The sequence below is a fragment of the Recurvomyces mirabilis genome (genome assembly GCF_035927965.1).
Source record: "Recurvomyces mirabilis strain CCFEE 5264 chromosome Unknown scaffold_1, whole genome shotgun sequence".
NCBI classification, from domain to species: domain Eukaryota; kingdom Fungi; phylum Ascomycota; class Dothideomycetes; order Mycosphaerellales; family Teratosphaeriaceae; genus Recurvomyces; species Recurvomyces mirabilis.
This window is the reverse complement of record NW_027041935.1, coordinates 1,598,094-1,623,685: the sequence shown is the minus strand read 5'-3', so window position 1 is coordinate 1,623,685 and position 25,592 is coordinate 1,598,094. Positions and strand designations below refer to the sequence as shown.

At 54.1% G+C, this 25,592-nt stretch overlaps 10 protein-coding genes across 10 annotated transcripts; 4 read left to right on the top strand and 6 right to left on the bottom strand.

Moving 5' to 3' along the window:
• Positions 1 to 169: 169 nt before the first annotated feature.
• On the bottom strand, positions 170 to 2,768 carry BUD14_2 (protein phosphatase regulator; the record flags this gene model as incomplete). Its single annotated transcript, XM_064833398.1, has 4 exons — positions 170 to 2,209; positions 2,257 to 2,330; positions 2,386 to 2,538; positions 2,654 to 2,768. 4 exons carry the CDS (start codon positions 2,766 to 2,768, stop codon positions 170 to 172), a joined length of 2,382 nt encoding a protein of 793 aa, XP_064699667.1.
• A 351-nt stretch (positions 2,769 to 3,119) lies between these two features.
• Positions 3,120 to 3,799, bottom strand: BUD14_1 (protein phosphatase regulator; the record flags this gene model as incomplete). Its single annotated transcript, XM_064833397.1, has 2 exons — positions 3,120 to 3,712; positions 3,769 to 3,799. The coding sequence occupies 2 exons, from the start codon at positions 3,797 to 3,799 to the stop codon at positions 3,120 to 3,122; spliced, it is 624 nt and encodes a 207-aa protein (XP_064699666.1).
• Positions 3,800 to 4,762: 963 nt separating this feature from the next.
• On the bottom strand, positions 4,763 to 6,013 carry LTS14_000684 (uncharacterized protein; the record flags this gene model as incomplete). Its single annotated transcript, XM_064833396.1, has 3 exons — positions 4,763 to 4,958; positions 5,024 to 5,362; positions 5,421 to 6,013. 3 exons carry the CDS (start codon positions 6,011 to 6,013, stop codon positions 4,763 to 4,765), a joined length of 1,128 nt encoding a protein of 375 aa, XP_064699665.1.
• Positions 6,014 to 6,320: 307 nt separating this feature from the next.
• On the bottom strand, positions 6,321 to 9,638 carry LTS14_000683 (uncharacterized protein; the record flags this gene model as incomplete). The annotated part of the gene is made up of 2 exons (XM_064833395.1): positions 6,321 to 7,585; positions 7,610 to 9,638. The coding sequence occupies 2 exons, from the start codon at positions 9,636 to 9,638 to the stop codon at positions 6,321 to 6,323; spliced, it is 3,294 nt and encodes a 1,097-aa protein (XP_064699664.1).
• Positions 9,639 to 10,698: 1,060 nt separating this feature from the next.
• LTS14_000682 (uncharacterized protein) lies at positions 10,699 to 11,487 on the bottom strand (the record flags this gene model as incomplete). The annotated part of the gene is made up of 1 exon (XM_064833394.1): positions 10,699 to 11,487. One exon carries the CDS (start codon positions 11,485 to 11,487, stop codon positions 10,699 to 10,701), a length of 789 nt encoding a protein of 262 aa, XP_064699663.1.
• Positions 11,488 to 11,567: 80 nt separating this feature from the next.
• Positions 11,568 to 13,769, top strand: UBP1 (ubiquitin-specific protease ubp1; the record flags this gene model as incomplete). Its single annotated transcript, XM_064833393.1, has 1 exon — positions 11,568 to 13,769. The coding sequence occupies one exon, from the start codon at positions 11,568 to 11,570 to the stop codon at positions 13,767 to 13,769; it is 2,202 nt and encodes a 733-aa protein (XP_064699662.1).
• A 1,852-nt stretch (positions 13,770 to 15,621) lies between these two features.
• Positions 15,622 to 17,144, top strand: LTS14_000680 (uncharacterized protein; the record flags this gene model as incomplete). The annotated part of the gene is made up of 2 exons (XM_064833392.1): positions 15,622 to 15,775; positions 15,895 to 17,144. 2 exons carry the CDS (start codon positions 15,622 to 15,624, stop codon positions 17,142 to 17,144), a joined length of 1,404 nt encoding a protein of 467 aa, XP_064699661.1.
• Positions 17,145 to 19,354: 2,210 nt separating this feature from the next.
• Positions 19,355 to 20,290, top strand: LTS14_000679 (uncharacterized protein; the record flags this gene model as incomplete). The annotated part of the gene is made up of 1 exon (XM_064833391.1): positions 19,355 to 20,290. The coding sequence occupies one exon, from the start codon at positions 19,355 to 19,357 to the stop codon at positions 20,288 to 20,290; it is 936 nt and encodes a 311-aa protein (XP_064699660.1).
• A 595-nt stretch (positions 20,291 to 20,885) lies between these two features.
• Positions 20,886 to 21,767, bottom strand: LTS14_000678 (uncharacterized protein; the record flags this gene model as incomplete). The annotated part of the gene is made up of 1 exon (XM_064833390.1): positions 20,886 to 21,767. One exon carries the CDS (start codon positions 21,765 to 21,767, stop codon positions 20,886 to 20,888), a length of 882 nt encoding a protein of 293 aa, XP_064699659.1.
• A 581-nt stretch (positions 21,768 to 22,348) lies between these two features.
• LTS14_000677 (uncharacterized protein) lies at positions 22,349 to 25,321 on the top strand (the record flags this gene model as incomplete). Its single annotated transcript, XM_064833389.1, has 3 exons — positions 22,349 to 22,520; positions 22,590 to 22,756; positions 22,817 to 25,321. 3 exons carry the CDS (start codon positions 22,349 to 22,351, stop codon positions 25,319 to 25,321), a joined length of 2,844 nt encoding a protein of 947 aa, XP_064699658.1.
• Positions 25,322 to 25,592: the final 271 nt, after the last annotated feature.

Below are 25,592 nucleotides of genomic sequence, written 5' to 3'. Positions count from 1 at the left end.
TTTAATGGGGGTTTCGCCATTGTTTTTCCTTTTTATACCATTTTTCGAATTCCCAAAAAATAAACCAAAAACCCAAAAAAAAAAAAAAACAAATTTACACCAACCAAAATTGCACTTAAACCCCCCCCCCCCCCCCCCCCCTCTCCATCCCCCGCGAACACATGATCCTTCAAACCGCCGAAATCCCCTTCCTCTCCAAATAACTCCCCAACAACCCATCCAAATTCCCCATCATCCTCTGCACCCCCCTCCGCTCCTGAACAAACAACCCCTTCATGATCGGATGTTCGGGACCCACGGGCACAACATCCGATTTATCGTTTATCAGCGCCAGCATATCTCTCACCTCACTGCCGTCGTCGAGCCAGGAGCGGAGATTGCTGTCGGACCAGGATTGTTCTTTTAGGCCGGGGGTGGAGGGGAGGGTGATGGAGGAGATGGAGGAGTGGTCGTCGTTTAGGGAGGGGTTGCGGAGGTGGGGTTGGGGGAGGGTTGTTGGTATTGCTGCTGAAGGTGCGGTGGGGTGAGAGGCTAAGACGCCGTGGAGTGGTGATAAGGAGCGAGGGGCTGTGGGCGTGGGTTCGTCGTCTTCGAGGGTCAGGACCTCGTGCGGTTGTTGTTCCTGGTGTGCTGGACCACGCAGCTGGTTATTGTCCGGATGCTCGATGATACTCGGTGAGCTGATCAGACTCCTTGGGCTGGCTTCGTCGGATTCGGGTCCTTCGCCTGGTGTGGGTATGTGGACGATTTCGGAGCCTTGCATGAAAGCGCCGAAGCCGCCACCGCTGCTGTTGGTGATATGCACGGGATTTTCTGATAGGCGCTCTTTGCGTTCTGGCTCGTCCTCGCCTGATGCGCGTCGTTGTCTTTCTTCTTGTTCGAGGAAAGGGTTCGGTTCTGTCGCTTCGTCCTCGTCGGCCGAGTCGAAGTCGTCTAGTTCGACACGCTGTTTGGATCGCTTCGCTTTCTTCGGCTTGAGATCTTTGTCGGCTGGCGTGAGCATGTTCTTGATTGAATTCATTGTGCCTTCTGAATCTTTCTGCTGTTGCTGTGCCATAGTCTCCACAGGCTGCGAAGCTTCTGTGATTTGTGCTTCCTGACCGGTCGACATCTCGAAAGCCGCTTCGCTGCCTGCAAGCTCCGCCATCATAGCGCCACGTGGCTGTGATGGTTTGGCAGCATCCCTCGCAGGATTTATGTTCTGGCTCGAGGATTGCTTCTGGAGAATGCCTCTCGGCTGTACTTGTTGCGACGGCTGCTGCTGTTGTTGTTGTGGCTGTAGCTGTGCTTGCGGTTGTGACTGTGAATGCGGTTGAGCTTGGTGTTGTTGTTGTTGTTGTTGAGCCTGCTGCTGTTGTTGTGCCTGCTTAAGCTGAGCGGCTTGCGCAGGAGTGACATTGGTCAACGGCGCCGTATTTGTGCTGGCGCTCCTCTCCACAGGTGAGTTCCGACTGCTGGCTTGAGGACTAGCTCGTGGCGACTCGCCGCGCTTCATCTCTAGCGAAGGCTTCTCCATATCGCTCTCGGTGCCAGCATCGTACAAAGTCTTCTTATCCTTCTTCTTGCTCTTGAACAGGCCGCTTAGCATGCCGCCCTTCTGCTTCTCCTTCTTCTTGTCCTTCCCGTCTTTCTTCGCCGCCAGCTCAGGTGGCGAGATTTGCTTGGTAAGATTCTCGGTGCTAGTATTGCGTATACTTTCTGACGACACGGACTTGGTCGATGCGTTGTCCTCTCGTAGCAGTCCCGGAGTGAGTGTGATCTTCCGTGTCTCGGTCTCGTCCTTGAGGAAGGAATCCCTGTTACGGCCCCCTTTCTTTGACTTGAGGGGAGCAGCCTCGGTTTTATCCACCAGCCTCGGGCTTAGTTGTGGCTCGTCGATAGCGGGCGTGTGCGTTGCAATCTGCTCCCTCTCGAAGGACGCACGCTGTGTGGGTGTCATTGCACGCTCGTCTCCGTCCTCGGGCTTGTCTTCTGATGTGCTAATGTCTTCTACCGCCGCCGCCTGAGGTTCTTGAACCTGTGCAGCAGCGGCGCCGTGATTGGGATCGACGGTTTCTTGCTCCTCGTCTTCAGTGGAGTAGTCGTAGTCGGAAGCTTCGACGTATGTAGGCGCCGCAAATTGCACCGTCTTTGCGTTTCGTCTTCGCATCGCCTTCTTGAGTGGGTTGCGAGTCTTTTCAGAATTGTCGCTGAGCATGGTCGCAGACAACTGACACTTGTGAGCAAAGATCCGACACACGTATTTAGCAAACTTACATCAATGTTTCGGTGCTTGTTCAACCGAGCCAGCCGCTCCGTTGGTGTCTCGATGTGTTCAGCGGGTAGATAACCTGTACCACATCAGCAATCGCAAGATTGTGCTACACGGGTGGAGGAATGCCATACCGATGCTGCTATCCTTCACAACTCGCACGAGCCACCAGTAGCTGTTGCTATCGTCTAGCAGGACCATGGTATCGCCTTTAGTTGCATTTGCTTGTCCTTCCACGGTGGCAACGAAGGTATGTAGAGCATAGACGAACTCGAAGTCGATGTCTTCTGCTGGCAATTAGTACTGTTCAAGCATTGCAAATATATAGCGAGCACGTTTGAAGGGGGATAAGAAATGTCATTTGCATCATCATGGTGATCATCATGGCATCCTAGAACGAACCTGAGTCGGTATCTGCGCTCTCCCACGAGCTACTGGAGGTGGCCGAAAGTGGTGGGGATGGTGGGCTGTCCAGTAATGGGTCATCGACCGGGAGCAGAATGTCGCGAAGATCCATACTGGTATAGCTGCCAGTGCTAGCCCAGCTTGGTGATTGTTGCAAAGATCCTGGCTGTGGTGTCATGAGGTTCTGAAAGGTATGTGTGCGGAAGGGGCTTTCGATGGGTCTTAAGTCCTCACGAACAAGGACAGACACATCAGAATGCGTATTATCGTCCACCTGGTTGTTTGATATACTCGCTACCGCGTTGTTCGAGTCCGTCATCCATGTACTGTCGTGGCCAGGGTCCAGTGTTCCGCTATACCTACCCGATTGATGATGCTCTGACATATGACAAGTTGTGCTGTCCACAGATTTCCAGTCGTATGACTGCTCGTACCCCCGCGTGTCAAGAGGTGAGCTGGACTCCTAATCCGGCGGTCTCGACAGCGGGGATGATGCATTCGTTATATGAAGGGGCAAATGCTGTGGTGTCTGCACAAATGGACTCGATGTGAGGGTCGAGCATGTGCTGGACGTAGAGCTGTTGAAGCTCTCGCGCGTAGGTGTGACACATGGCGAAGGTGACAGACTTGAAGCTCTGGCGGGCCAGATCCTCAGTCGCGCCTTCCCAACCTGGCCGGTGCGGATACGTGGTGGAGAAAGTAAAGGGTAGTACCCACCATCGTCAATGCTCGGGGAGCTCGATATCCTGTCCATCATGTCATCGTCGCCCTCCGTCTCTGACTCGCCGCCTTCACCTCCTTCCTCGCCATCTTGCTGTGTGCCGTTTGTCGCGTTACCATTTTCGTGATTCGCTTGCGCTTCGGCGATCGCGCCCGGTTCCTCTGTGAGTTTGCCTGCTAGGTTCCACGCATCGTGTAGTGACTGCTCCTCGGAATGCCGCTCTTCGCTCACGTGGTTGAGCTGCGATGCTTGGTGTGGCGCAACACCATTCTGTCCCGGATGTCTTTGGTGCTCGGCGGCTGAGGGGTTGTCGTGATCCTGCAGGTCGAGTGTGTCTTGGACGACATGTTAGCCGCACACTCAAGTCTGCCGTATCACCAGATCTACACACCGGCTCTAACGGGCCCTCCTGGACGCGACATTATGCAACCGGCAGCGTGTCTGGCCTCAGTATAGTGGCCACACTGCTACCTCTTGTACCTGCTCTGGCAGCTCGTGCTGTCCAGCAATCTTTGCCCTTCGGCCAGCAGTCGTCTCGTATATAGTGGGAGAGGTAGAGTGGAGTCCAGCAATTATCGTCCAGGAAGTCCCTTGGTCGCACAGTTCCTGCAGCGAAGCGGCTGGGGAGAATGTTCGCGTGGCGGTGCTGCTGTGCCCTGTCTCTTCAACCTTGTCGCCGTGAAGGTCTGGTGTCGCTATGATAGTCACCGCAGAGTATATAAACAATCAGAGTATCGCCATGGCCTCCATGGCTCAGATACAGACCATCATAATTTTAGTGACGGGGAAAGCACACAATCCACACCCCTGGCCAGTGCCGTAGAGTTTAGAGTTGTCGTTTCACTGGACTTGCGTTCGGCTGTCGCAGTCCGCCGCAGATTGATTGGCTGAACCCGACCATCGGAGATCGGTGTGGCTTATACGCTGAGATACATCTCCCGAAGCCGAAACCAACGACCCAGTTTTGGGCGACGAGGCTGTTGCCGTTGGCTCCTCATTGATGTTGCGTGGTGTCTCAATACTGTTGTTGGTGTTCGTCCTGGACGACGGGGAATGAGACTATCACGAGACACATTTTCGGCTTCGCATCGTCTATCGTATATATCACATGATATCTGTGACACGATTCATGCAAAGCCCTCGAATAGTCGTCGCGCCATGGCAGCAGACTTCGCACGATCGCAGAAAGCCGCAGCTTATCAACGCTGGCCACGTGGGAAGTCCTTTTACACGCGAGCCTCCCCGTAGCTATCACGCCACAGCCGTGTCTAGAATACCGACAGGAAGATAAGGAACAGCTAAAATCTCAGCAGCACCAGCGCGACTGGGACGAGAATGTCCTAAGGTGCTTGCGACAGTGTAGGCCAACATATGTACACGCGCCACTACCACCGACCACCATATCCACCCTTCTCATACAGACCAAAATCCCGCTTGACCGTCCTCCCCTCAGCCTTCAGCGTAACCTTGAACAGGTTCTGCGCATTGAAAATGTACATCCCATCCGGCACAAAGGCAAAGTTATTGACACCACCATTAGCCACCGCGAGCTTACCAAGCAACACCCCCTCCGGATTCCACCTGCACAAAGATCAAAGTCAGCAATCAGACAAAAAGCTGCCAACATCAGGTAGAGCGAGACTTACACATGAATACCATCCCCGCACCCCGAATAGACATTTCCCTGAGTATCAGTATGAATCCCATCCGGAAATCCAACATCGCTATAAGCGAACACCTGGCGGTTCTCCAACCTCTTCCCATCCGGCGTGACATCGAACCGATAAATCGTGGCCGGATCAGTCAGATTGTCCTTATTCGGGAAAGTGTGAGAGCCGGTATCGGTGATATACACGTGCTTGAAGTCAGGCGAGAACTCGATACCATTGGGTGCATTGAAGCCGTCTGCCACGGCCTGGATGACGCCCGTCTTGGGCTCGAAACGGTAGGCTTGGTAGCGGATTACGGGGGTCGGACGAAAGTACCTGCGCTGGTCAGTAAATATTCCCCTTCAGATAGCAAAACTAGACCATTGAAACTCACTGCCAGTAACCATAAGGAACATCAGTAAACCACAGATCCCCGGTACCATAATGCTGCTCCACATCATTGATCGAGGTGAAATTCCGACCCAGGAAGTTATTAACGAGCGTACTCGTCTTATTCGTCGCGGGATCAACAAGGACAAGTCCCGCCGGATTCGTAAAGTCGCCTTCGTCGCAGAAGACGATCTGCTGGCCTTCGCTGCTATTCGCCGAGCTACCTACAGGGTAGAAAGCCGCGCCTCCGTTCGCCTCGGCCAGACCATCATAACGGATCGAAGAGATGGAGTTGTTGTTGTTGATGTCGATAGCTGTGACGTTGACGGGGTTCGAGATGTTACCGGCCCAGTTGCTGGTGGCGTAGAGCTTGCCGGTCTTGATGTTATAGACGCCGGCTTCGTGGAAAGCGACCCAGTCTGTTTGCGCTACCAATTGCTGCGAGACATTTGTGCCGAGGATGTCGGTGATGAAGGTCTCGTTGTACGATATGAAGGAGATGTGATCGATGGAAGCATTGGCAATGCTTTGGAGCTGATATGCATATGGGATGCTGCTAGCCAGATGTAGCAGGTCGACGCTGGTTATGTTGACCATGTTCGCGAGTGACAAGACTGTGAGGAGTGAAATAAGTTTACACACTTACTCACAACGTCCGTCAGCAACATTTTGTATTTGATCGTCCATCCGACGTCATGGTTTAGGTGCATGGTTTAGCCAGGCACAGACGAAGCTTGTGTGAGGGGAAAAGTGCGGAGACTTCGATCCACATTCGACACCAAAACACGCCGATCCCGGCACTCCATGAATGGGTTTGCCGATCTGGTATGCCACGGCCATGATACACGAGTTCTGAAGTTGTGCTCGAGGACACGCAATAACATGATGAAGGGACCTCTGGAATCTAGTCCATCTTCACGCCACTCGCTCCCCCAGTCCTCGGATAAACCAGCGTCTCCTCCGACGCCTGCCTGGTCGAATCATTCGTACTAACAACATGATATGAAAAGTCCAACTCGCCCACCAGCTCCTTCACATTCTCCAGAATCTTCGCCAGATCGTTAATGATACATCGCGTCCCTATCTGCATAACGGCAAAACTCGCATAGCCCGGTTCGGCGATATGTCTCACACTTAGCAGATCCTGATCCAACTCGTCGAGCTTCTGAGATAATCTATACGGTTCTGGCACGCGGAGGTAAGGCGGGAGTGGTGTGCCGCTGGTCACTGAGGCGGAGAGGAGGGAGAGCAGGGTGGTGATTGCTTCAGACGTCACACCCGATTCGCCTAGAAGACGGCGGAAGTTGCGCAGCCATTCCGAACTGTGCTCTTTGTCACTCGCATCTGCTTCAGACAGCTCGGCGAAGGTGGAAGATGCTAGACTGACGAGGGCCATGAAATTGAGCGTCGAGCGCATCTGAGCGATGATGCTCTGGTAGCGTGCATGCGGGAACTTGCCACCGATGGGTAAGTCGAACTTGACAAACGCAGACTGCGCCTGGAGGCCTCCGAGCAGTGCTGTGCATTTCGAGAAGACCTTGTATCGGGCCTTGTCCAGCTTGTAACCTGGACCGTCCTTGGACGTAAAGTCGGCTTCGCAGCCACGTACACGAGCGCGCACTGTTTCGTGCATGACGGAGTAGTAGTTTGCTAGGAGATATAAAGTCTTGCCCAATGTCTGTCGGAGCTGAGAATGTTCCGTGATGGGGAAAGGGAACACTGTCCATATCCAGGCCAAGAACAGTCCACCTGCGACGGTCGCCAAACGTATAGGCCCAAGAATGTAGATCGGATGGTAAGCCTGTCCGTTTGACGTCGCCACTGCGACTCCAACCTTTCTCACCTGCAACTCATATCCCAAGATCAACGTCATTGTCACCTGGGATATCATACCCACTGGAATGTAGCCCGGATACTTCAGCACAATGTAAAGCCCAAAATGCAAGAACAGGAAGAAGAATACCAAGATCCCCGCCGTCTTGCCATCGACAATATAATATGCAATCCATGCGAGGATCATAGCGACCGTAGTACCGAACACACGAAATAGAAACCCTCGCACGCTCTGTCCGGCCGTGGGAGTCATACTGATGGAGATCATGATCTGCGACCAGAACAGACGCTCACGAGTGAAGAATGTCTGCGTGTCGTGTAGATAGGCCACGACCGCTATAGACATAGTCGCACACGCACACCTCAGACCAAAGGAGGAAGCGGGCGAGGCGAAGAAATGACCAATCTTCCGTATACTGTTACTCGATTTCTCCCATGGATTCGTAGGAGGCAGGTGCTCCGGATCTTTCTTAGTTTTGTATGCCTGGCCCAGATAGACCGTCACGCCATTATCACCGGAGTCGATCTTCTGATCATCGTGCGCTTCCATGTCGTGTGAGAAGAATGACATGAACCATTTGCGCAGTCGTTTGATCCCAGGCACGATTAAGCGAGTTTTGCTCAGTTTGCCAGACGCCTGTAGTTTTTCGGCATAATTGATCAGATCGCCGACTCGTTGATTCACAGTTTTCAGAAGAAACCCCATATGTAAACACAGAAATAGCTGTCGACGAAGCCGCTGTCGTTCGGGGGACCGGTGATCTGTGTTCATCCAATCTGGCGCAACGTAATCCTTTCGATATGGATCGTCGAAGAAATCCGGCGCGAGTTCTATGCCATGAACCGCACACCACGATCGAAGCATCTCTTTCCTCGTGTCGACAGCAGAAGTAGAACGACGTTTGTAGTAGTCTGCGAAACCTGCCTCGCCAGGCTGTGGCGCATCACCATTGGCTTCGGCCGCGTCATCTGTAGTGCGCATTGTATGTCTTGGTGCAAGTTGTAATGTGATCAAAGCATGTTCGAGCCCCTCATCGATAAGCGTCGTAGCTTTACCGAATGGCTCACGTAGCTGCTTCATCAGATGATGCCATTCGGTAATGGACTCGATGCGCAGCTTCTCAGACTCGTTGGGAGCCTGTTCGGCCGTTGCGTGAGCGAAATTCTGGTCCCTATCCCAGCCACGGCCCTCCGCAATTCGCTGGAAGATGTCGGATAGAGAGCTCAACCCAAGCACCGGAATCATGGTCTCGCGTAGATGTTTGAACAGCTGCTGCAGATCGTCCGGACCAACCTTACCCAGTGCTATTTCCCGCTTCGCGAACACCAAATCAGCGGCAAGCTTCGAGTGCAGACCGTTGAGTGCTACCATTGTAGCCTTGAAGGCATCTGCTTCTTTACTACCAGCGACTTCATCCCCAGCAGTATTGATCCGATGAGGAGCGAACATGTCTGTCTCCTCGAGAGTGTGCATGTAGTCCAGATTCGCCTTCATAGCCTTTCGCAGCAAGCCAAAATACCCCGTCATCTCCTTGAACACCACCTGTCTGCTCGTCAACGGGAAGACAAACAGCGAGACGCCCGTGGAGATAGCGAAGCCCGTAAAGAAAGCCTCAAGCAACTTTTGAGCAAAGGCTGAGGCTTGCGTCATAGTACTGAACTGCGGCGCATAGATCATACTGACATTAGCGAAGATCGCAAACAAGATACTCGGAATAGTGAATTGAGGCCGATTCGCCCGAAAAGCACTAATGGCGTAGATCTCAACAAACAGCCAAATGCCCGCCACGGCGGAGGCGGAAGAATTATACGTGCTCGTCGCCGCTCCCCCGGCAGCCAGACCACTGGTCCCCGGTCCTCCTTTGCCGGGTCCTTGATGGCCTTCGGTGTCGATCCGGGCATGAACTGTGCAGAACATGGCCAGGAGAGCGACGCAGCAGCCTATGCATGTTACGAGGATGTTGATGAGCATCGTCTGCGTGAACTTGGCTCGGGGCTGGATGGGCAGTGAGAGGATCGTCATAATGCCGACAAGATACCCGATCGTCGTGTAGGTGTCTGCGAAGGCGGTGGCTTGGTATGCCGCTATGGCTATCGTTGGGGCGAGGGCGCCTTTGAAGAGTTGCATGTACGTTCGTGCATCGATCCCGGTCTTGGCGAGCCATATTCGCCGGGTCTTTTGCAGTAAGCTTTCTTTGGGCTTCGGCTGGTCGTCGTCATTAGATTTTGTGGCAGTGCGGCCAGCTGGGCTTCCATTGGCGTGGCCATTGCTATCCTGCTCGTGCGAGCGAGTCTTGGTGGGCGACGTCGAGCTGGATCCGTGGGTCGCCGAATTACCATTGGCGCCATTAAGAGGTTCCTCGGATTGCATGTTGTTTCCCGGGGCCATTGGCGATGATTAGCTCAAGCTATGTCGACCAGCTCATAGCGGCCACCATATATGTTCCAGGCGACTCTCGCCAGGCTTGCGGACAGATTACCTACGGTGCTTAGCTGACACTGCGACGAAGATGAAATTAGTACCATTAGGTGTTGTTCGCCGAACTAAAGTTTCATGGATGTCCAGACACCGCGTGTCGACTTGCTCAATTAGACTTTTACCGGCACATTGGAAAGGTAGATAGATCAAGACGACGTGGAAGAAGATATTTCAGGGGAGAATGTATACCTTAACACAATACAATGGTGCGATACGTTATCAATGGTCGACTTTGCTAATACGGCGCACTCTGCCTGGAAATCATATAAGCTTATACAAGCATTTAGTAAGCCACTCATACAACAGACTAGGCGCATATAGCACGAAATGAGATCAACTTCTACCCTACTGTGCTCTAAAGCCATACCAGGGAAACGACCGCCATCTATGGAGGCAGCGATCATGCACTCGTGTGGTACTACGTCGTCTTCATTCTATCCCATAATTCGTATATAACTTCTCACATCGGCAGTCGACCGTTGACCGTTGACAACAGAACGGACAACCTATCGAAGCAATCTACCACCTTCGCTATTGTTGAAAGTAAACCGTATGGCCAGTGCTTTCGATGTGGGCCTGATGGATTATGGGCCAGTAGACCGTAATGAAGAGGTCGCATCGTGGCTTCCTCGGCATCGCATCGCCAGCGGAACGGAATGAAAGGTTCGAAGGCGTGTATGTCACTGTCCACACCTATTCCAACTGTACTGGTCTGTCTTTGGGTGCCTTCCTGTAGCGGCGTTCAAGTTTTAACCGCTTCCGAAGACGGCAGCAAGACCGTCCAGGAGTCCATGGCTAGTGGGCGCATGATCGTTGCAACAGCACGTGATTCTCCTCTGTTGCGAGGACCGGCCGCACCCCAATCGTATCGGACGCAGACGCTGATGGATACCGTCGCGCTGCTCATCAAGCCTTGAGACCTGCGGACAGAACTTACTATAGCTTATGATTGATCTCAAGCCATGTTTGCTCAAGTCACTTCATCGATATCCTCGTCCTCGGCGTCGGCACCAGTAGACGTCTGCTCAGCACCACCATCCGCAACTCCCAGCGCCTCCACATCCTCCGTCTCAACGTCCATAACACGCTCCTCACCACCCTCACCAACATCACCATCCTCCTCAACATCCTCCCACACCTCCTCCCCAACCCCACCACCATTCCCATTCCCCTTCCCCTGCACCTTCTTCCCCCCCTCCCCAGCCACCCCCCCAACCCCAGCATTCGCATTCAATTCCTCCCACATCTTAGCCCGATTCTGCACCCTCTTCGACCTCGCCTTACTATCCCTCACCTTCGTCTCATGCTTCCCAGCGACAGCATCCGCCTTCTCCAACGCTTTCTGCGCCCGGACTTTCTGCTGTCGCGTGAGCTGCTTGGCTTTCTTATTCTTACTCTTACTGATGCCGCCGGTTTGGGTACTGTGGAGCCAGGGTTTGTAGTCTGATTCTTCCTTTTTGCCGCCTGCTTCTGCTGAGCCGGAGGATTTCTTGACCAGGAGGTCTTTGGAGGGTGGGGAGGCGCCGCGACGGGCTGCACGGGAGTGGAGGGAGATGTCCCGTTTTTTAGGCTTGGCTGTTTTGGCCATGTTTTTGTCGAGGGTGAAGACTGTAATCGTGTTGTTCTTGGCTTGATATTTTGGTTGGTGGAAAGCAGCCAAGATTTCGCCATCCACTGGACCCTTGTTCTTGCCTCGGCGATGGCTGCTAGCAAGCACATGCTGCTGCTCAGTAATATAATAATGAGTAGACACAAACATCCGGACGCCACAGTCTCAGTCACCTAATCTTCTTCCTCTCCATGTATGACTGACATAGCCTCAACATCTCCATCTCTACCATGGACTCTCGCTGGCCACCCCAACAATCTCCCCTCCCCACCAGCGCAATCACAATCCTCAGCGGCATCGTCACCCTCTACCTCGCCCACTCCGCTCTAGTCTACTACTTCGACTCCCCCATCCTCTCCCCCATCCTCTCCCCCCTAGAACTCGTCTGGAATGCGCTGGTCTTCCTCACTCCCCAACGCTTAGTCCTGGATGGTGCCAAGAGAGCGGAATTACGAGCGAACGATATGCTGGCGCAGACACATGCTGCGAAGAGTGAGGCTTTGCGGAGGGTGCTGGGGATGGGAGGAGCGGCGTTGACGCACAAGCTTGTTGGTGGCGAGGGGATTATGAGGGGGATGAGTGGGTTTGGTGCTGCTGGAGGTCAGGAGGAGGATGGGAGTGGGAGTCGAAGTGATGTCCCGCCTGGCTTGGGCAATTGGGATAATTCCTGTTATCAGAATAGTGTGTTACAAGGTCTCTCCTCCCTCGACTCGCTGAAGAAGTATCTGGGTGCTCCTAGGACGTCGGTGGTGGAGGCAGAGAGGGACACCGAGAGCACGACGGCGAGTCTACAGCAGACTGTCTTGAAGTTGCGTGGAGTGGAGAACAACGGCAATCAGCTTTGGACACCCGCGAAGCTGAAGAATATGAGTTCTTGGCAGCAGCAGGATGCGCAGGAGTACTTTTCCAAAATCATGGAGGATTTGGATAAGGAGGCTGCGAAGGGGATGGAGGCAATGAAGGCAGAGGTCGGGCTTGAGGCCGCCATGAGGGATGCTGAGGTGGCACACGAGGTTGAAGAGGAAAATGCCCCTGCCCGGAATCCTCTCGAAGGTCTACTCGCACAACGTGTCGCATGCACACGCTGTGGCTTCTCCGAGGGCCTGTCGATGATCCCGTTCAATTGCTTGACGGTGCCACTCGGCTCAAGCGATTTGTACAGCTTACAGGACTGCCTAGACGAATACACCAAGCTCGAAGAAATCCCCGACGTCGACTGTCCAAAATGCACTCTTCTCCGCGCCGAGAACCAACTGCAGCAGATGCTCCCACCCGAACCTCAAGACCCACAACACCAACAACAACAACCATCATCACCACTTCCCCTTTCACCCTCATTCCCCCTCAACCTCCCCCCCGAACTCCGCCTCCTCGCCACAGACCGCCTCAATGCCATCCAACAAGCTCTGCAGGAAGACGACTTCACCGACACCACCCTAACATCAACCTGCCAGATCCCCAAAAAGGCCCACGTCTCCAGCACCAAAACCCGACAAGCGGTCATCGCCCGCGCGCCGCAAGCACTAGTGATCCATATCAACCGCAGCGTTTTTGATGAGCGGACGGGAGTGCAGAGGAAGAATTATGCGGGGGTGGGGTATCCGGCGGTGCTTGATTTGGGGGGGTGGATGTTTGGGGGCCGGGTGGTGGAGGGGGGTGCGAGGGTGTCGATCCTGGACGGCGGTAGGGGTAAAGGGCAGGATTGGGAGTGTTTGTTTCGATTGAAAGCCGTGATTCAGCATTATGGCCGGCATGAGAATGGGCATTATATCGCTTATCGACGGCATCCTGCTGCTGTGAGGGGACGGGAGGGTGGCGAGGAAAAGCAGGCGGAGGATGATGGGTTGGATTGTGAAAGTGGGGTTGGGAAGGTAGAGGATCAGTGGTGGCGGCTTAGCGATGAGGATGTGAGTCCCGTGAGCGAGGACGTTGCGTTGGGGCAGGGTGGGGCGTTTATGTTGTTTTATGAGCGGGAGGGTGGCGGGGATGAGATGCCGGTGCGTGAGAGGGCTGAGGAGATGGCGGCGGCAGTTTGTGAGCCTATGGCCGAAGACGCGAAGGTGGAGGAGTCTCCTCATGTTGCTATGGAAGGGATTGGGCATGAGGATATCAGCACTAGTACCGCCGTACCCGACACGACCGACGAATCGACAGCCACCTCGTCTACACTTCCACCCATCGCTACCCCCGAGCTTCCCACTACCCCTGAGGAACTATCGCCACCCTCAAGAACAGACGATCACGAGCTCTCTCCTCTCGATCCACACGAGCCAGTCTCCATCTCCAACACCTCCCCTCCTCCACCGCAGCACCCACAGCTTCTCCCTTCCTCCAACCCGATGCGCACGGCTCGCGGTCGACAGACGTCGAGGGATGGTAATGGGAAGACGGGGTTTGGGGGAAATGTTTGTAGGGCTATGGCTGCGACTTGAGGGGGTTGAAGGGAGGCGGGTGGGGAAGTGAGGGAGATTTGGTGGGTACGAGTGTGGAAGGGGGGTACGAAGGTGGAAGAGAGGTTCGGATGGAAGAAGGTGTGGATGGAAGGGGGCTTGCGGGAGTGGGTGATGTGTGCTTTCGTGTCTGCTTTCGTGCATGGGGTTTGTTGGTTAGCAAGGCGCTGGTGAGGTAGAGGATGGTTGCGCTTCTGCGCCATGTATGTCGGGACGACTCACGAGATGGCATCGTGAGCAGCCGGACTGATCGTCGGGCAAGAAGATGTACACAAGCACAAGCGTGCTCTTGCCATCCATTCGTATCAAAAGCTGTTGCATACAGCGGCGCCTATCGTTGGCCATCTTCCACATGCGAACATGGACCTTGGCACGGCTAGCTTATGAGTGTGAGGGTAGCAAGAACGAGGAGTGCTTGATGCCTGCTATCTATTGCGTGAGGAGGTACTGCGTGGGCAGCTGTTGCCACAAGGCAGCTACTGCCACAAAGCCGCAGTACGTTCCACCTTCCCATCACGCGTACTTGATGAGGCTGCTACGAATTATATCCCCTATTCCGGAATTCGAAGTATCAGTGCATGTGTATGATGCTACAGCATTGGATGAACCCTTTTGCGGCCTCCGCCCTCCTATCCCTTATTACCACCCTCACAGTCGAAGCCCATCTCACGCAAGATGAACCAGATAGACTGTTCGTCAGCATCTTCGCAACCCCGTCGCTCGCCTCCGTCTTCCCCAAGACCACCTCGTCTCCACCTGCCACTGCCCATCATCCTGGAGGCTCAAAGGGTCATCCCATCCCACCCCGAACCCTCCCTCCCACACGATCAGGCCTAGTCCCACGGGTAATTACATCGCAGCCCGCAACCCGCAACCCGCAAACCCCCTTCCCAAAAGCGACTGTTGACATTGCACGAGCCCCGTGGTTCCTGTCCTTAAGTACGATCTTTTGTTTACTTCCCCTCCTTCTCCTTCCTTCCTCCTTTTCTTCTTCAGACTGGTTCTCATTGAGGTATGTAATCCCTACCCTTGCTCCTGCCTTCATGCCATCACTCCAGCACTGGCTTCATCGTGATTGTTACTACTTGCTCGCCTCGTGCTGGTCTCTGGAAGCCGCTGGACTATATGTTGTCGTCGCTTCCTTGCTGGAGTTTCAACAAGAGGCCAGAAAGAGAGCTTGATGCATACGCGTCCCCTGCTCCTGTCTCGTGGATACTTAGCTGGCGGCCGCTTCAGTAGCTCATCTGATCCTTCGCTTGTTTTCAGTGCGTGCCCTGGACCTCATCGTCAACGCACTTTCATCTCTCCTGGCTACTGGCCATCTCATGGGTCTCACCTACCATTCAGCCTTGTCTCGGTCTGATGCTCGAGAGGCCGTCCGGTCCGCTGGCCAGCACTACCTGTCTGACCTCACTGCCCTTATTGGACCAGCAGCTGGACTGTTGGTGAAGATGGCTCAAAGCACCATCTCTCCAGACTCGTGGCGGCCTCATAAGCTTTACATTTGTGCCAGTAGTGATCTCAGCTGGTGATCTGGACTTTCCACGGACACTGGGCTGTCACGGCCTAGACGGGCCATCCTTTTGCCTTCGCCATTCTTCCTCTGCCTTATAGCATTCACTACACATGCATCGCTGCTTCCTCATACATCTACTGACATCCCTCACAGTGCGCTCCTTGACAACCAGGTTTGTCGAAGATGTCTCACAGCTTCACAAACACTCTCAAGGCCTCGCGTGCGTTCGGTACAGTCGCACGACAATCCCCTGCTTTCGGGCGAACGATTACTGTCACCAAAAATCTCACCATCACCCGGGCCAGCCGTCCGATCACGATGGCGTCGCCACGTAACAACCTGCTGCCACAGGGAGTTTCGCAAGCGACGAGATCGACGGCTACTCTGTGCACACCACCGCCGGCTCTTGCAACGCCGCAGGTGGTAGTGCCCGAGTTCGATAGCCTGACTGAGGCGAGAGAGTGGTTTGATGGTGAGAGCATGTTGCATTACCAGTCGCACCTCCTCTCACGCATTCTCGCTCCTACCTCCCCTTATCTCACAAGTCATTCGCACTTGACTTGATGAGCTTGTGCTGACTCGCTCCTGCAGCATTCGAGAGGGATGCGGCGAAATGGAGGCGGCAGCAAGAAGTGCAGACCAGCAAGCATAGGGGGACTGAAGCCGGTTTCGGCGAGACAGCAGCTATCCAGCAGCACGACTTGCGTTCACCATCCGAAAGCCTGGCTGAGCGAGTGACACCCGCGGCGTTTATAGCGTCGACGGAGACATTCACCCAGACCAGCACGGAGGCGACCGCTCCGATTGTCGATAGACTACCCACGCCGGTCACCTTGACTGGGTACAATGTCGACAATACGCAGAGTAGAGTTCGGTGGGTCGAGGACCGACGGAGTGAGGGGGAGAGGAGAGCGGCGGAGATCAGGGCCGAGTTTGCACGCGGGAAGCAGGAAGCTGCGGAACGCTGTCGACTGCGGCTGGAGGAGGCGGAACGTCGTCGCCAACAACGCGAAGCTTTTGAGTTAGCGGAGAAGGCCCGTCGGGATGCAGAGTGTGAGGCTCAGCGACCTCGTATCGACAGGATGTTGGACGAGGCTATCGTTGAGGCCGAGCAAAGGGCACGTGAGCTCCGACGAGAGCGAGAGCGCGAGCAGATGATGGACATAGCGGTTGCCAAGACCAAGGCAGTCGTTCGACATGCCATGGAGACTGCAGAGCGTGAGATCGCGGCGGAGCAGCAGGCCAAGGAGTCCGAGGAGCTCGCCGCCAGGGTTGAATCCTGGCAGGCTGACCACCCGGCTTGGATCCGTCCGAACAAGCCCAAGTTCGTCATGCCCATCCGACCAGAGATCGTTCTGCGTCGATGCGGTGAGATTGAGCGGGCAGAGGAGATTGAACGAAAACGCGAGGCGGGCAAGGGCAAAGCGTTCCCATTTGCCAGACCACGAAACCGGACTTCCCAGCCACTCGCGTCTAGTTCACCAGCACAAGAGGCCTCACCATTGCCACGGTATCCCGTGCAACGGCAGCAGGTTCTCGAGGAGGCACCACCACCACCACCACCGGTTACGGTCTTAGAACCGTCGACCCAGTATCCTGGACGACGACAATGGGGTCACAGAGCCAAACCTTTCCGCGAGCGCCTGGCTCAGATGAAGCTCAACGAGAACATCGCTTTCCGTTCCGAGCCCACCCTACCATCCACTGAAGCGGCGTCCGATGCCGTGAATGCAGTGGAGGAGGCCGGAGATGCGAATGTGGAGGAGTTGTCCGACGTTATCGATGACACCCGACACTTCGTAGAATGGGAGCAGCGCTTCGAGCAGGCAGTGGCACTTTGACAGGAGCGTGGAGACCAGAGCGAGTCAGCGCACGAGTGTGAAGGTAGCGAGGGTGGCGCCGGTGTGGTTGAGATGGTGAGGTCTTGGGCCAGGAGGGCGTGGGGGTGGGTAGTGGAGAGGGTGTGGGGTTGTGAGGCGGCAGTTGGCGCTCAAGAGACCGGGAGGGTAGGTGGTTGGTAGAAGATTCTGCTTACCTGTGTAGGAATCTTGATCTGAGATGACCTTCGAGCCTCAATCCACGATCGTTGCGATACCCGACCTCTCTAGAGACGACTTTCGAGCCTCACCACACGTTCACTATGGACTCGAGCTTCAATGACGAAGACGACATGCGGCCCTTGTTACACGATCGCTAACAAACCCGGTCTCCTATCGAGATGACCATCGAGCCTCACCACTATCATTCCCACCCCCGACTTTCTTGAAGACTCAGACGACCACCATCCCTCACTAATGCAGTACTAACCAAGCAGGACTACCGGACCAGATGGCCGAGGTGATGGGGAGAAGAGATCGAAAGTTGACGGCATTGCCGTCCTGTCTCCGGGTGGGCTTCCAGTTGGGAAGAAGGCATACGGACTGAGCTGTGGTGAAGAGCGAGGATGAGGGAGGCGTGAGCGGCGGTAGTGATGGGCCTTGTGCAGTCGGCAAGCGCGAGTGGTATGACAGCAGAGGCAGGTGGTTAAGGCCTGCTGGTCATGGGTTGTTGCGGACCGGATGGTGTACCGGGGCTGAACTGGAAGAGCCGGAGTTGGTGGTGATGGTTCTTGTGGCGGTGGAGGGGTGGTACCATTTAAAGAGGGCTCGGATCTCCAGGATGGGGGCGCTCGTGGCGGCGAGGTTTGTCACTGTCCTGGGATGGTCTAAGGCGTCCCTAACGCTCAATGTTTTTGAGGATCGCGATTTATGCTTGTTTGGATTTTTGGGTTTTGCGTGCGTTGTAAACAGTTTTGCTGGACGGGAGGATGCATGGCTTCTTTAGTTGCGTGTAACAGAGGCGAAAGCTTCCCTTTAAACCTAGCCTCTCGTGGATTTTCAGTGCATCTCACAATGTCTGCCATTCTATCTGGGTGGCTCTTGAGCGTGCTGAGAATGGCCCGAGTTACTACGAGTATCACTACGACTGGGTAGATAATCAGCTGTATTTGAGATGCAGGCCGCTCCCAGAGTGGGATGAGTGCCTTGCGTGCCACAGGTGTGGTTCCCATTCCTACCTCGTAATCTGATCTTTGACATCTTTGATCACTATGCACATTGGCCTTGATTCCATTGGAAGGCACTTTGTTCCATGGGATTGACACTGATCGTGCTTCATGCTCGAGTTAACTGGTCTGCGTTGTTGGAGCTGTGCAGCCTCCGACATATGCTACCACTAAAAGCTCGCAACAGACATGAGATCCGGAAACGGCGGCTCAAAAGTGACACAGGCCATGCATCCTGCCGGTGAGCCAGAGATCCTTTCCCACGGTTTCCGCCGTTTATCAGCGTGTCTGGGCAGGTTGATGAAGTCAGGAAGAGCTTCTCTCTCGTCATGTGGCTCGTTAACTTGGCATAGCGTTCTGATCGACGTTTTCCTCGACGCGTGACTGCAGTTGCGGAGTCATGATGGATCGTCCAAGCATTCCAAGCAATAAGTTACCATTATAATGGAGCGATGGGTGAGTTTTTGGTGGCGCTTCGGCGTATCCTACCGCCGAATGTAGGGCTGAGACCTTGGCATACATTGCGAGCCTTTGTTGTTCGGCAGAAGTGCATCGCCATCGTTTGCTCTGTTAGACAACCCTTTTCCGCTACAAGTAGAAGTTGCTGCCCACGATGCCATCAATCAGCATCAGACAAACAACGAATACGTTGTTGTGGCTTGGGGGTGCACGCGACACAGCAAATCAACGCCCGCCAAGAATCCAATCTTAGCCGCGCAACGTCCACAAAGCGACGAAGGATCGGAAGGGAAGCACTTCCAATTTGCCAAGGCAGTCTGTTTGCGACTTTCTCGTACTCACGGTTTGAGCGTACAGGCGCTAAGCCGTGGCGCAGTGATGACCTCCTTATACATGTAGGCAAGGTTCAGTATAAGAAGGAACGCTCTCAACAGTCAGTCGTCGCTTCTCGTGTCACGACAGAAACACTTCTACTACTAATATATTCGACAGCTTGTTTAACGATTTCCGACAGTCACTACAAGCTCCATCACCTACTCGAACAACACTATGCAGCACTTCACACTCATCACTCTGGCTCTGGCCACCTCCAGCAGCGCCAACTTCCTGAAGCGTCAAGCCGACTGCTCAGACCCCAACTCCTACCAATGCCAGATCAGCCAAGCACAATATCTAGTCGGCGTCTGTCAACCCACGAACGACACAGGCTCCCCGGACCTCACGGCACCTTGCAACCAGGTCTCCGCCATCACTGCGCAGTGCGTCTACGGCGCTGACGGTCTCGCCGCGTTTAATGGAGACCCTACATCCTACGATAACAGCAACTCCGACGCCGATGTACCGATGCTAAGCAACGGCACCCAACGTGACTGCGTCTGCTCCAGCCAATTCTTCAACGTCCTCGGTGGCTGCAGCGACTGCTACAAAGCTCATGGCGTTGGCGAGGATCCAACTTCGGGCTATGTCGACCCTGCTTTCATCTCGAGCGCCAGCTCTTCTTACTGCGCCGTGACCAACACTCCTACCGTTGGCTTTGCGGAAGTCCTCTACGCCTACGTCACTGGCGACGTGGGTAGCAGCTTGGCCAGCGTGGCATCGACTGCTAGCGTGACGAGCACTTTCTCTGACCCCATCGGCAACAACACGGCTGTGTCTCTCTACTACACACCCTCCATCACCGGTAGCTCCGCGTGGGTCGTCGCACAAGCCACTGAGACTCCAAGCAACAGTACCATGAGCTCAGGCAGCAGCAGCGAAAGCGCGAGCGGAAGTGCCAGCGGCTCTGCTAGCAGTGCACAGCTTGCTACTTCCAACGGTCAGATCGTGCCTACGGCGGGTGCGTCTTCAACGGCTTCGCGATCTGGTAGCGGCACCGCATCTGGATCTGCAGCTGCTAGTGCTAGTGGCTCCAGTGGCGCTGGTAAGAAGGAAGCAGCGGCTATTGCTGGTGTGGTGGCTTTGGCTGGCTTTGTGGCACTCTCGTAATTGTAATTTCTTGAGCGGAACTGTACATCAGTACGGATGCAAGCTACAGAAGGTAAAGCATTGGTAGTATGCACAATATTACTAAGCTCATATCACCATGGGTCTGCTTCCCCATGCCTCTCGCGTGACCAAGAGTTTGAAATTGGTGGCTGCAGAGAATATCGAGCGAGCCTCGTTGCCTAACAGTTTCTCCGTGCTCATAATCGCACATGCGGCTCCCACACGTGTACGGTTACTCAGTACGAGCAAGAGCGTACTCTAGTCATTGACCCAGCCGTTGTCGTGTGTACAATCCAGCGGCTCCGTATAGCTCAAAGATAGTTCTCCGCAGCTCTAGTGACACGCTGATGCAAGGTGATGATTAAGTGCTTGTTCCTGGCGGTGATGCTTGGTTTGAGCCACGACAGGTCATTATGCTTGGGAGGGTAAATTCGAACTCAATCTATTTGTGGTATTCGGCTGTGTAGCAGTCATGTTGATTAGCCTTGGTGTATTGCAAGGGAACGATGATCTGTGACCGTGTAAGAACTTCTTGAGTAGCACCATGTTCGAGATAAAACAAATGATCAGCGCTCATACAACAAATGGCATATCTCTACAACTTCGATGGCACCCATTTCGGCTGCTTCTTCTCGGCAAAAGCTCGTAGTCCAATACCGATGTTCTCTCCATCCCTCAATCCCGCACCGTGTCTCAATTCAGTCTCCTGGCTTGCCCTCTCCACACTCGCCGTCTCCCAACTCTGCCTCAAACCATGACGGGTGACAATAATCGCATCAGGGCTCAAACTCGCTACTTTAGCCGCCAGCTCTACCGCCTCGGGAACACAACTCTCATGAGTCTTGGAGACTCTGTTGGCGATCTGGTACTGTGCTGCTTCTTGGGCTGAGAGGAAGCGTCCGGACATGGCAATTTCGGAGGCTATGGTCATGCCTGCTAGCCGCACTAATCGTGAGAGTCCTCCTGCGCCGGCATAGAGTCCTCGCATGGCTTCTGGTAGACCGAAAGTGGCTTTGGGGCTGGCGACGATCATGTCACAACCCAGACAGATCTCGAAGCCGCCACCCATCGCCCACCCATTAACAGCAGCGATGACAGGCTTCTTACCCGCTCGTCGGCTAACGCCCATGAACCCAGACGGTGGATGTGTGAGCGTCCTGCGATCTGGCAACTCCTTCTTCGCAGCCACATCGCCTTTCGCTATACGTTCCCGGATATTAGCGATATCGCGCTGTTCGATGAGGTCCTGGCCGGCACAGAACGCTTTGTCGCCTCCGCCTGTGATGACAGCTACGCGGAGAGAGGGCTCGGCGTCGAACCATTGCAGGAGAGCGTCTGCTTCCCAGTGCGAGGCGTATGGCAGGGAATTCATTGCTTTGGGCCGGTTGATTGTGATGAGTAGGACATATGGGGCCGGATAGGTGAGAATATAGGTCGGTGTTGCCGGGGGCTGGGAGGTGAGGCGATTGGAAGTCATGATTGATGGATCTCAAGAGTATGACCTGTTCCTGATGGTGTCGGATCGTTGGAGTTCAGAATGAACGCTGCGGGACCTGGATTGGGCTGTGTTCTGCTGTAGTATGAAAGTTTGTGTGAGAACGGAGCGTGCTAACTAACCTACGATGATCATACGAACAGGATCCTACAAGACATGAGACGTTTGGACCATCTCAGAGTGTGAGGAGTATGCCTCGGTTGATATTGGATCTGTGTAATCTGATCCGATAGGGCTGAAATGGTGCTGAATCAGCTCCTTCCATTTCAAGGATCATGACGTTGCACGTGCACCGCGTTTGGACTTTGGTACAGGATGTTGTCAGCAAACAATACGTGGTGTAGTGTTGGGACAGTGGTTTGTATGCTGCATACCTTTCGTATTCCACATCCATGTCAACATTCAACGCTCGTACTAGTATCCATCTCCCGAACATCATAGGAGGCTATCATCGCCATCTCCAACCATCCGCTGCATTCCGAAGCTACGTGCCTATCTTTTCTGTGGCGGCGCAACATTATACGGACATATCAGTCGATTGATGAGCCGTATGGAGGACTGACATGGCTGAGCGCATCCCGGAAATCCTCCTCACCAATCCGAGCAACCAAGACAGCGCTCCATCACCTGCACAATCGCCAGTCAAGGAAAACAATGACCTTCGCTTTTCCAACATTACAGACTCTCGGGCGGGAGCAGCAGCCGGACGTCCCGTGACGCCAGCCAGTAAATCTGGTATGTCTATCGCATCATGAGGGAACTCTTCCTCCTCTACTACCTTGCCTGCGCTGACCATGTCGGCAGGCAGACCGGACTCTGCCAATGGATCTGCTCAGCCTTCCACCTCACCATCTCGACGATTCCGTCGACCTAGTACCAACGCTTCCTCCGTGATCAGTAGCTCGACACAGTATGGAGGAGCAGAGACCACCTCGCAAGAGGCCCAGGCGACCATGGACCCGCTGTCTCAGGTATCTCATTACAACCAGCCTATGTGAGGTCATGGAACATGTGCTAATAAGATCTGTCAGCACCTCATGAAGAGGACGAACGGCGTGATGAGTGTGCCGTCTCCGAATGGCAGACCGAATAGCAGAGGTGGTAGTCCAAGCAAAGATAGACCGAGTTCGAAGGAACCAAGCCCTGCGCCACCAGCACGCAACCTAGAACCACTCAGCCGCACCAGTACTTCAGAGACTGCAGTCAAGGATCTTCGAAAGGGTGTCAAAGCCGTGTCATTCTTGAGCAAGTTGATGGGAGGTGCCAAGAAGCGAGGTCCGGCGGAAGCTATAGCGGAGGAACAAGCACTGGAAGAGGACGAAGATCGACCCGAGGGCACGGAGGCTCAAGTCTTTGCGCAGCCCGTAGACAATATTGGATTCAGCCCACGACACCCACAACCACCTGGATATATCAAAGTACGGTCGAAGAACAAGCAGAAACGCGATTTCGATCGACTGTTTCTGGCGCAAGAACTGGAGTCTCGGGATGTGCCCAAGCTGGAAAGACGATCTAGTAAGCTCGTGCGAAAAACAACGACAGTACCAGATGGTAGCCGCACTGTATGGGCGATGGAGTTTAGTAAAGATGGGAGGTATTTGGCCACAGCCGGAGCAGACAAGATTGTGCGAGTGTGGGCTGTGTTATCGAGCTCTGACGATCGCGGAAAGCATGAGAAGCAAGAAGCAATGGATGATCAGCCCAACGGTGCTGGAGCACATCCTCAGCACGTCAGCGCACCTGTCTTTCACAGTCGACCAATCAAGAAATTTCGAGGGCATACTAGTACTATCCTGGATCTGAGCTGGAGCAAAAACAACTTCCTGCTATCATCCTCGATGGATAAGACTGTTCGACTGTGGCATACAAGTCGAGACGAGTGTCTTTGCACATTTAAGCATAACGACTTTGTACCGTCGATCGCTTTCCATCCTAAGGACGATCGTTTCTTCCTTGCGGGCTCCCTGGACCACAAACTTCGACTGTGGAGTATACCAGACAAGAGTGTCGCATATGCTGCTCAAGTACCGGACATGATCACGGCTGTGACCTTCACTCCTGATGGAAAGTATGCGATGGCTGGCACAGTGGGTAGTGTTGTGATGTTCTTCGAAACTGAAGGGTTGAAGTACAGCTCGCAGATGCACGTTCGATCCACACGTGGCCAGAATGCGAAGGGCAGCAAGATCACTAGTCTGCATACTGCTCATTCGCGTAATGGCGATGTCAAGCTGCTGGTTACTAGTAACGACTCACGGATTCGGCTGTACAACTTCCGGGATAAAAGTCTGGAGCTGAAGCTGAAGGGCAACGAGAACAACTGCAGTCAGATCCGAGCTACGCTGAGTGAGTGCGGTCGATATGTCTCTTGTGGCAGCGAAGACCGACGCGCATACATTTGGTCGTTGCACTCCACAGAAAGCGATCAGCGAGACAAGCGGCCGTTCGAGTCTTTCGAAGCACACAGCACGATCACGACGGCTGTTTGTATGGCTCCAGCCAAGACGAGGAGTCTTTTGAGCAAGTCCGACGATCCCATCTACGATCTCTGTAATCCGCCACCTATCACACTTATGAGCAGAGCCGAACGAGCAGAGTCCCAGGCATCGTCACAACCTTCAAGCATAATCCACACACCAATCGACCAGGACTCCAGAGCCATGCAATCGCCAGCGTATTTGACCCGCAGTGGCCACCAGGACGGCAACATCATCGTCACGGCCGACTTCACAGGCAAGATCAAGGTATTCCGTCAAGACTGCGCATGGAACAAGCGGAAGACAGACGACTGGGATCGAGCATCGATGTTCAGCAAGCGTGCTGGTCGACCTGGTTCGCTTGCTACGAGAGCTAGTCAGCGTAGTCTGCGGGAGGGTAGACCGTCCGTTAGTACGCAGCCTTCGAGCGAGAGGATAATGACCTGGCGACAAGGAGTGGCTAGTACGCCTGCTCTTGCGAATAATGGTGCTAGAAGGAGTTCAAGCAAGCACACCAGCCGAAGTGGTAGTCCTGGGAAGTCGCTCGTCGATGCTAAAGATTTCACGGCGTCGATTGGGACAGCTCATACTAATGGCGCTGCCAAGTCTAAAGAGACTGCAGGCACATCACTAAAGCACTCCGATACCAACCCTCTGCTCATCTCGGGCGGTCAATCATACGCTTTCTATGATACGAACCAATATGTGGAAAACGCCGAACGACTTCGTCGTCTGCACGAGCAAAACCCATCTTTGGCCCTGAGTCGTCAGAACACAACCGGCGGAGCGTCCGTCAACGGTGAACATCACGATCATCATCTCGCCGTACGACCGCCTCATAATCGTGATGCTTCGTATGTGAGTCGGCTGAGCAATGAGAGAAGCAGCGGTAATAGTACAGACGACGACGAAGAGGTATTTGAAGAGGCGCGGGAAGGCAGACGATTCGAGAGGGATCGAAGGTGTGGGTTTTGTGGTTCGCGGTCGTTCAAGGTGGAGCATTCGCCAACGAGGCCTTGTTGTTCTGGCTGTGGGAGGACTGCCGCTATTGTTGCTTGATGGATGTTGTACGAGTAGTGATGATGCTGTGCTGGATACGAGTTTCATAACGATCGTTGCATATCTATCGTTCAGTCTACTGTTTGTCTGGATTTGTACGAGTAGATCGTGGCGGTTATGTCAAGTTATAACATTTGAGAAATGATGCATCTTGAAAGAGCGAGGCTGACTCGATATGTCCCTCTTATGCGCTGGACACTCTCCGTCTTGAGACTGTTGCTAGATATCAGACAAGCAAAGGTCGTCCTTCAAAGAAAGTGATATGGTATGA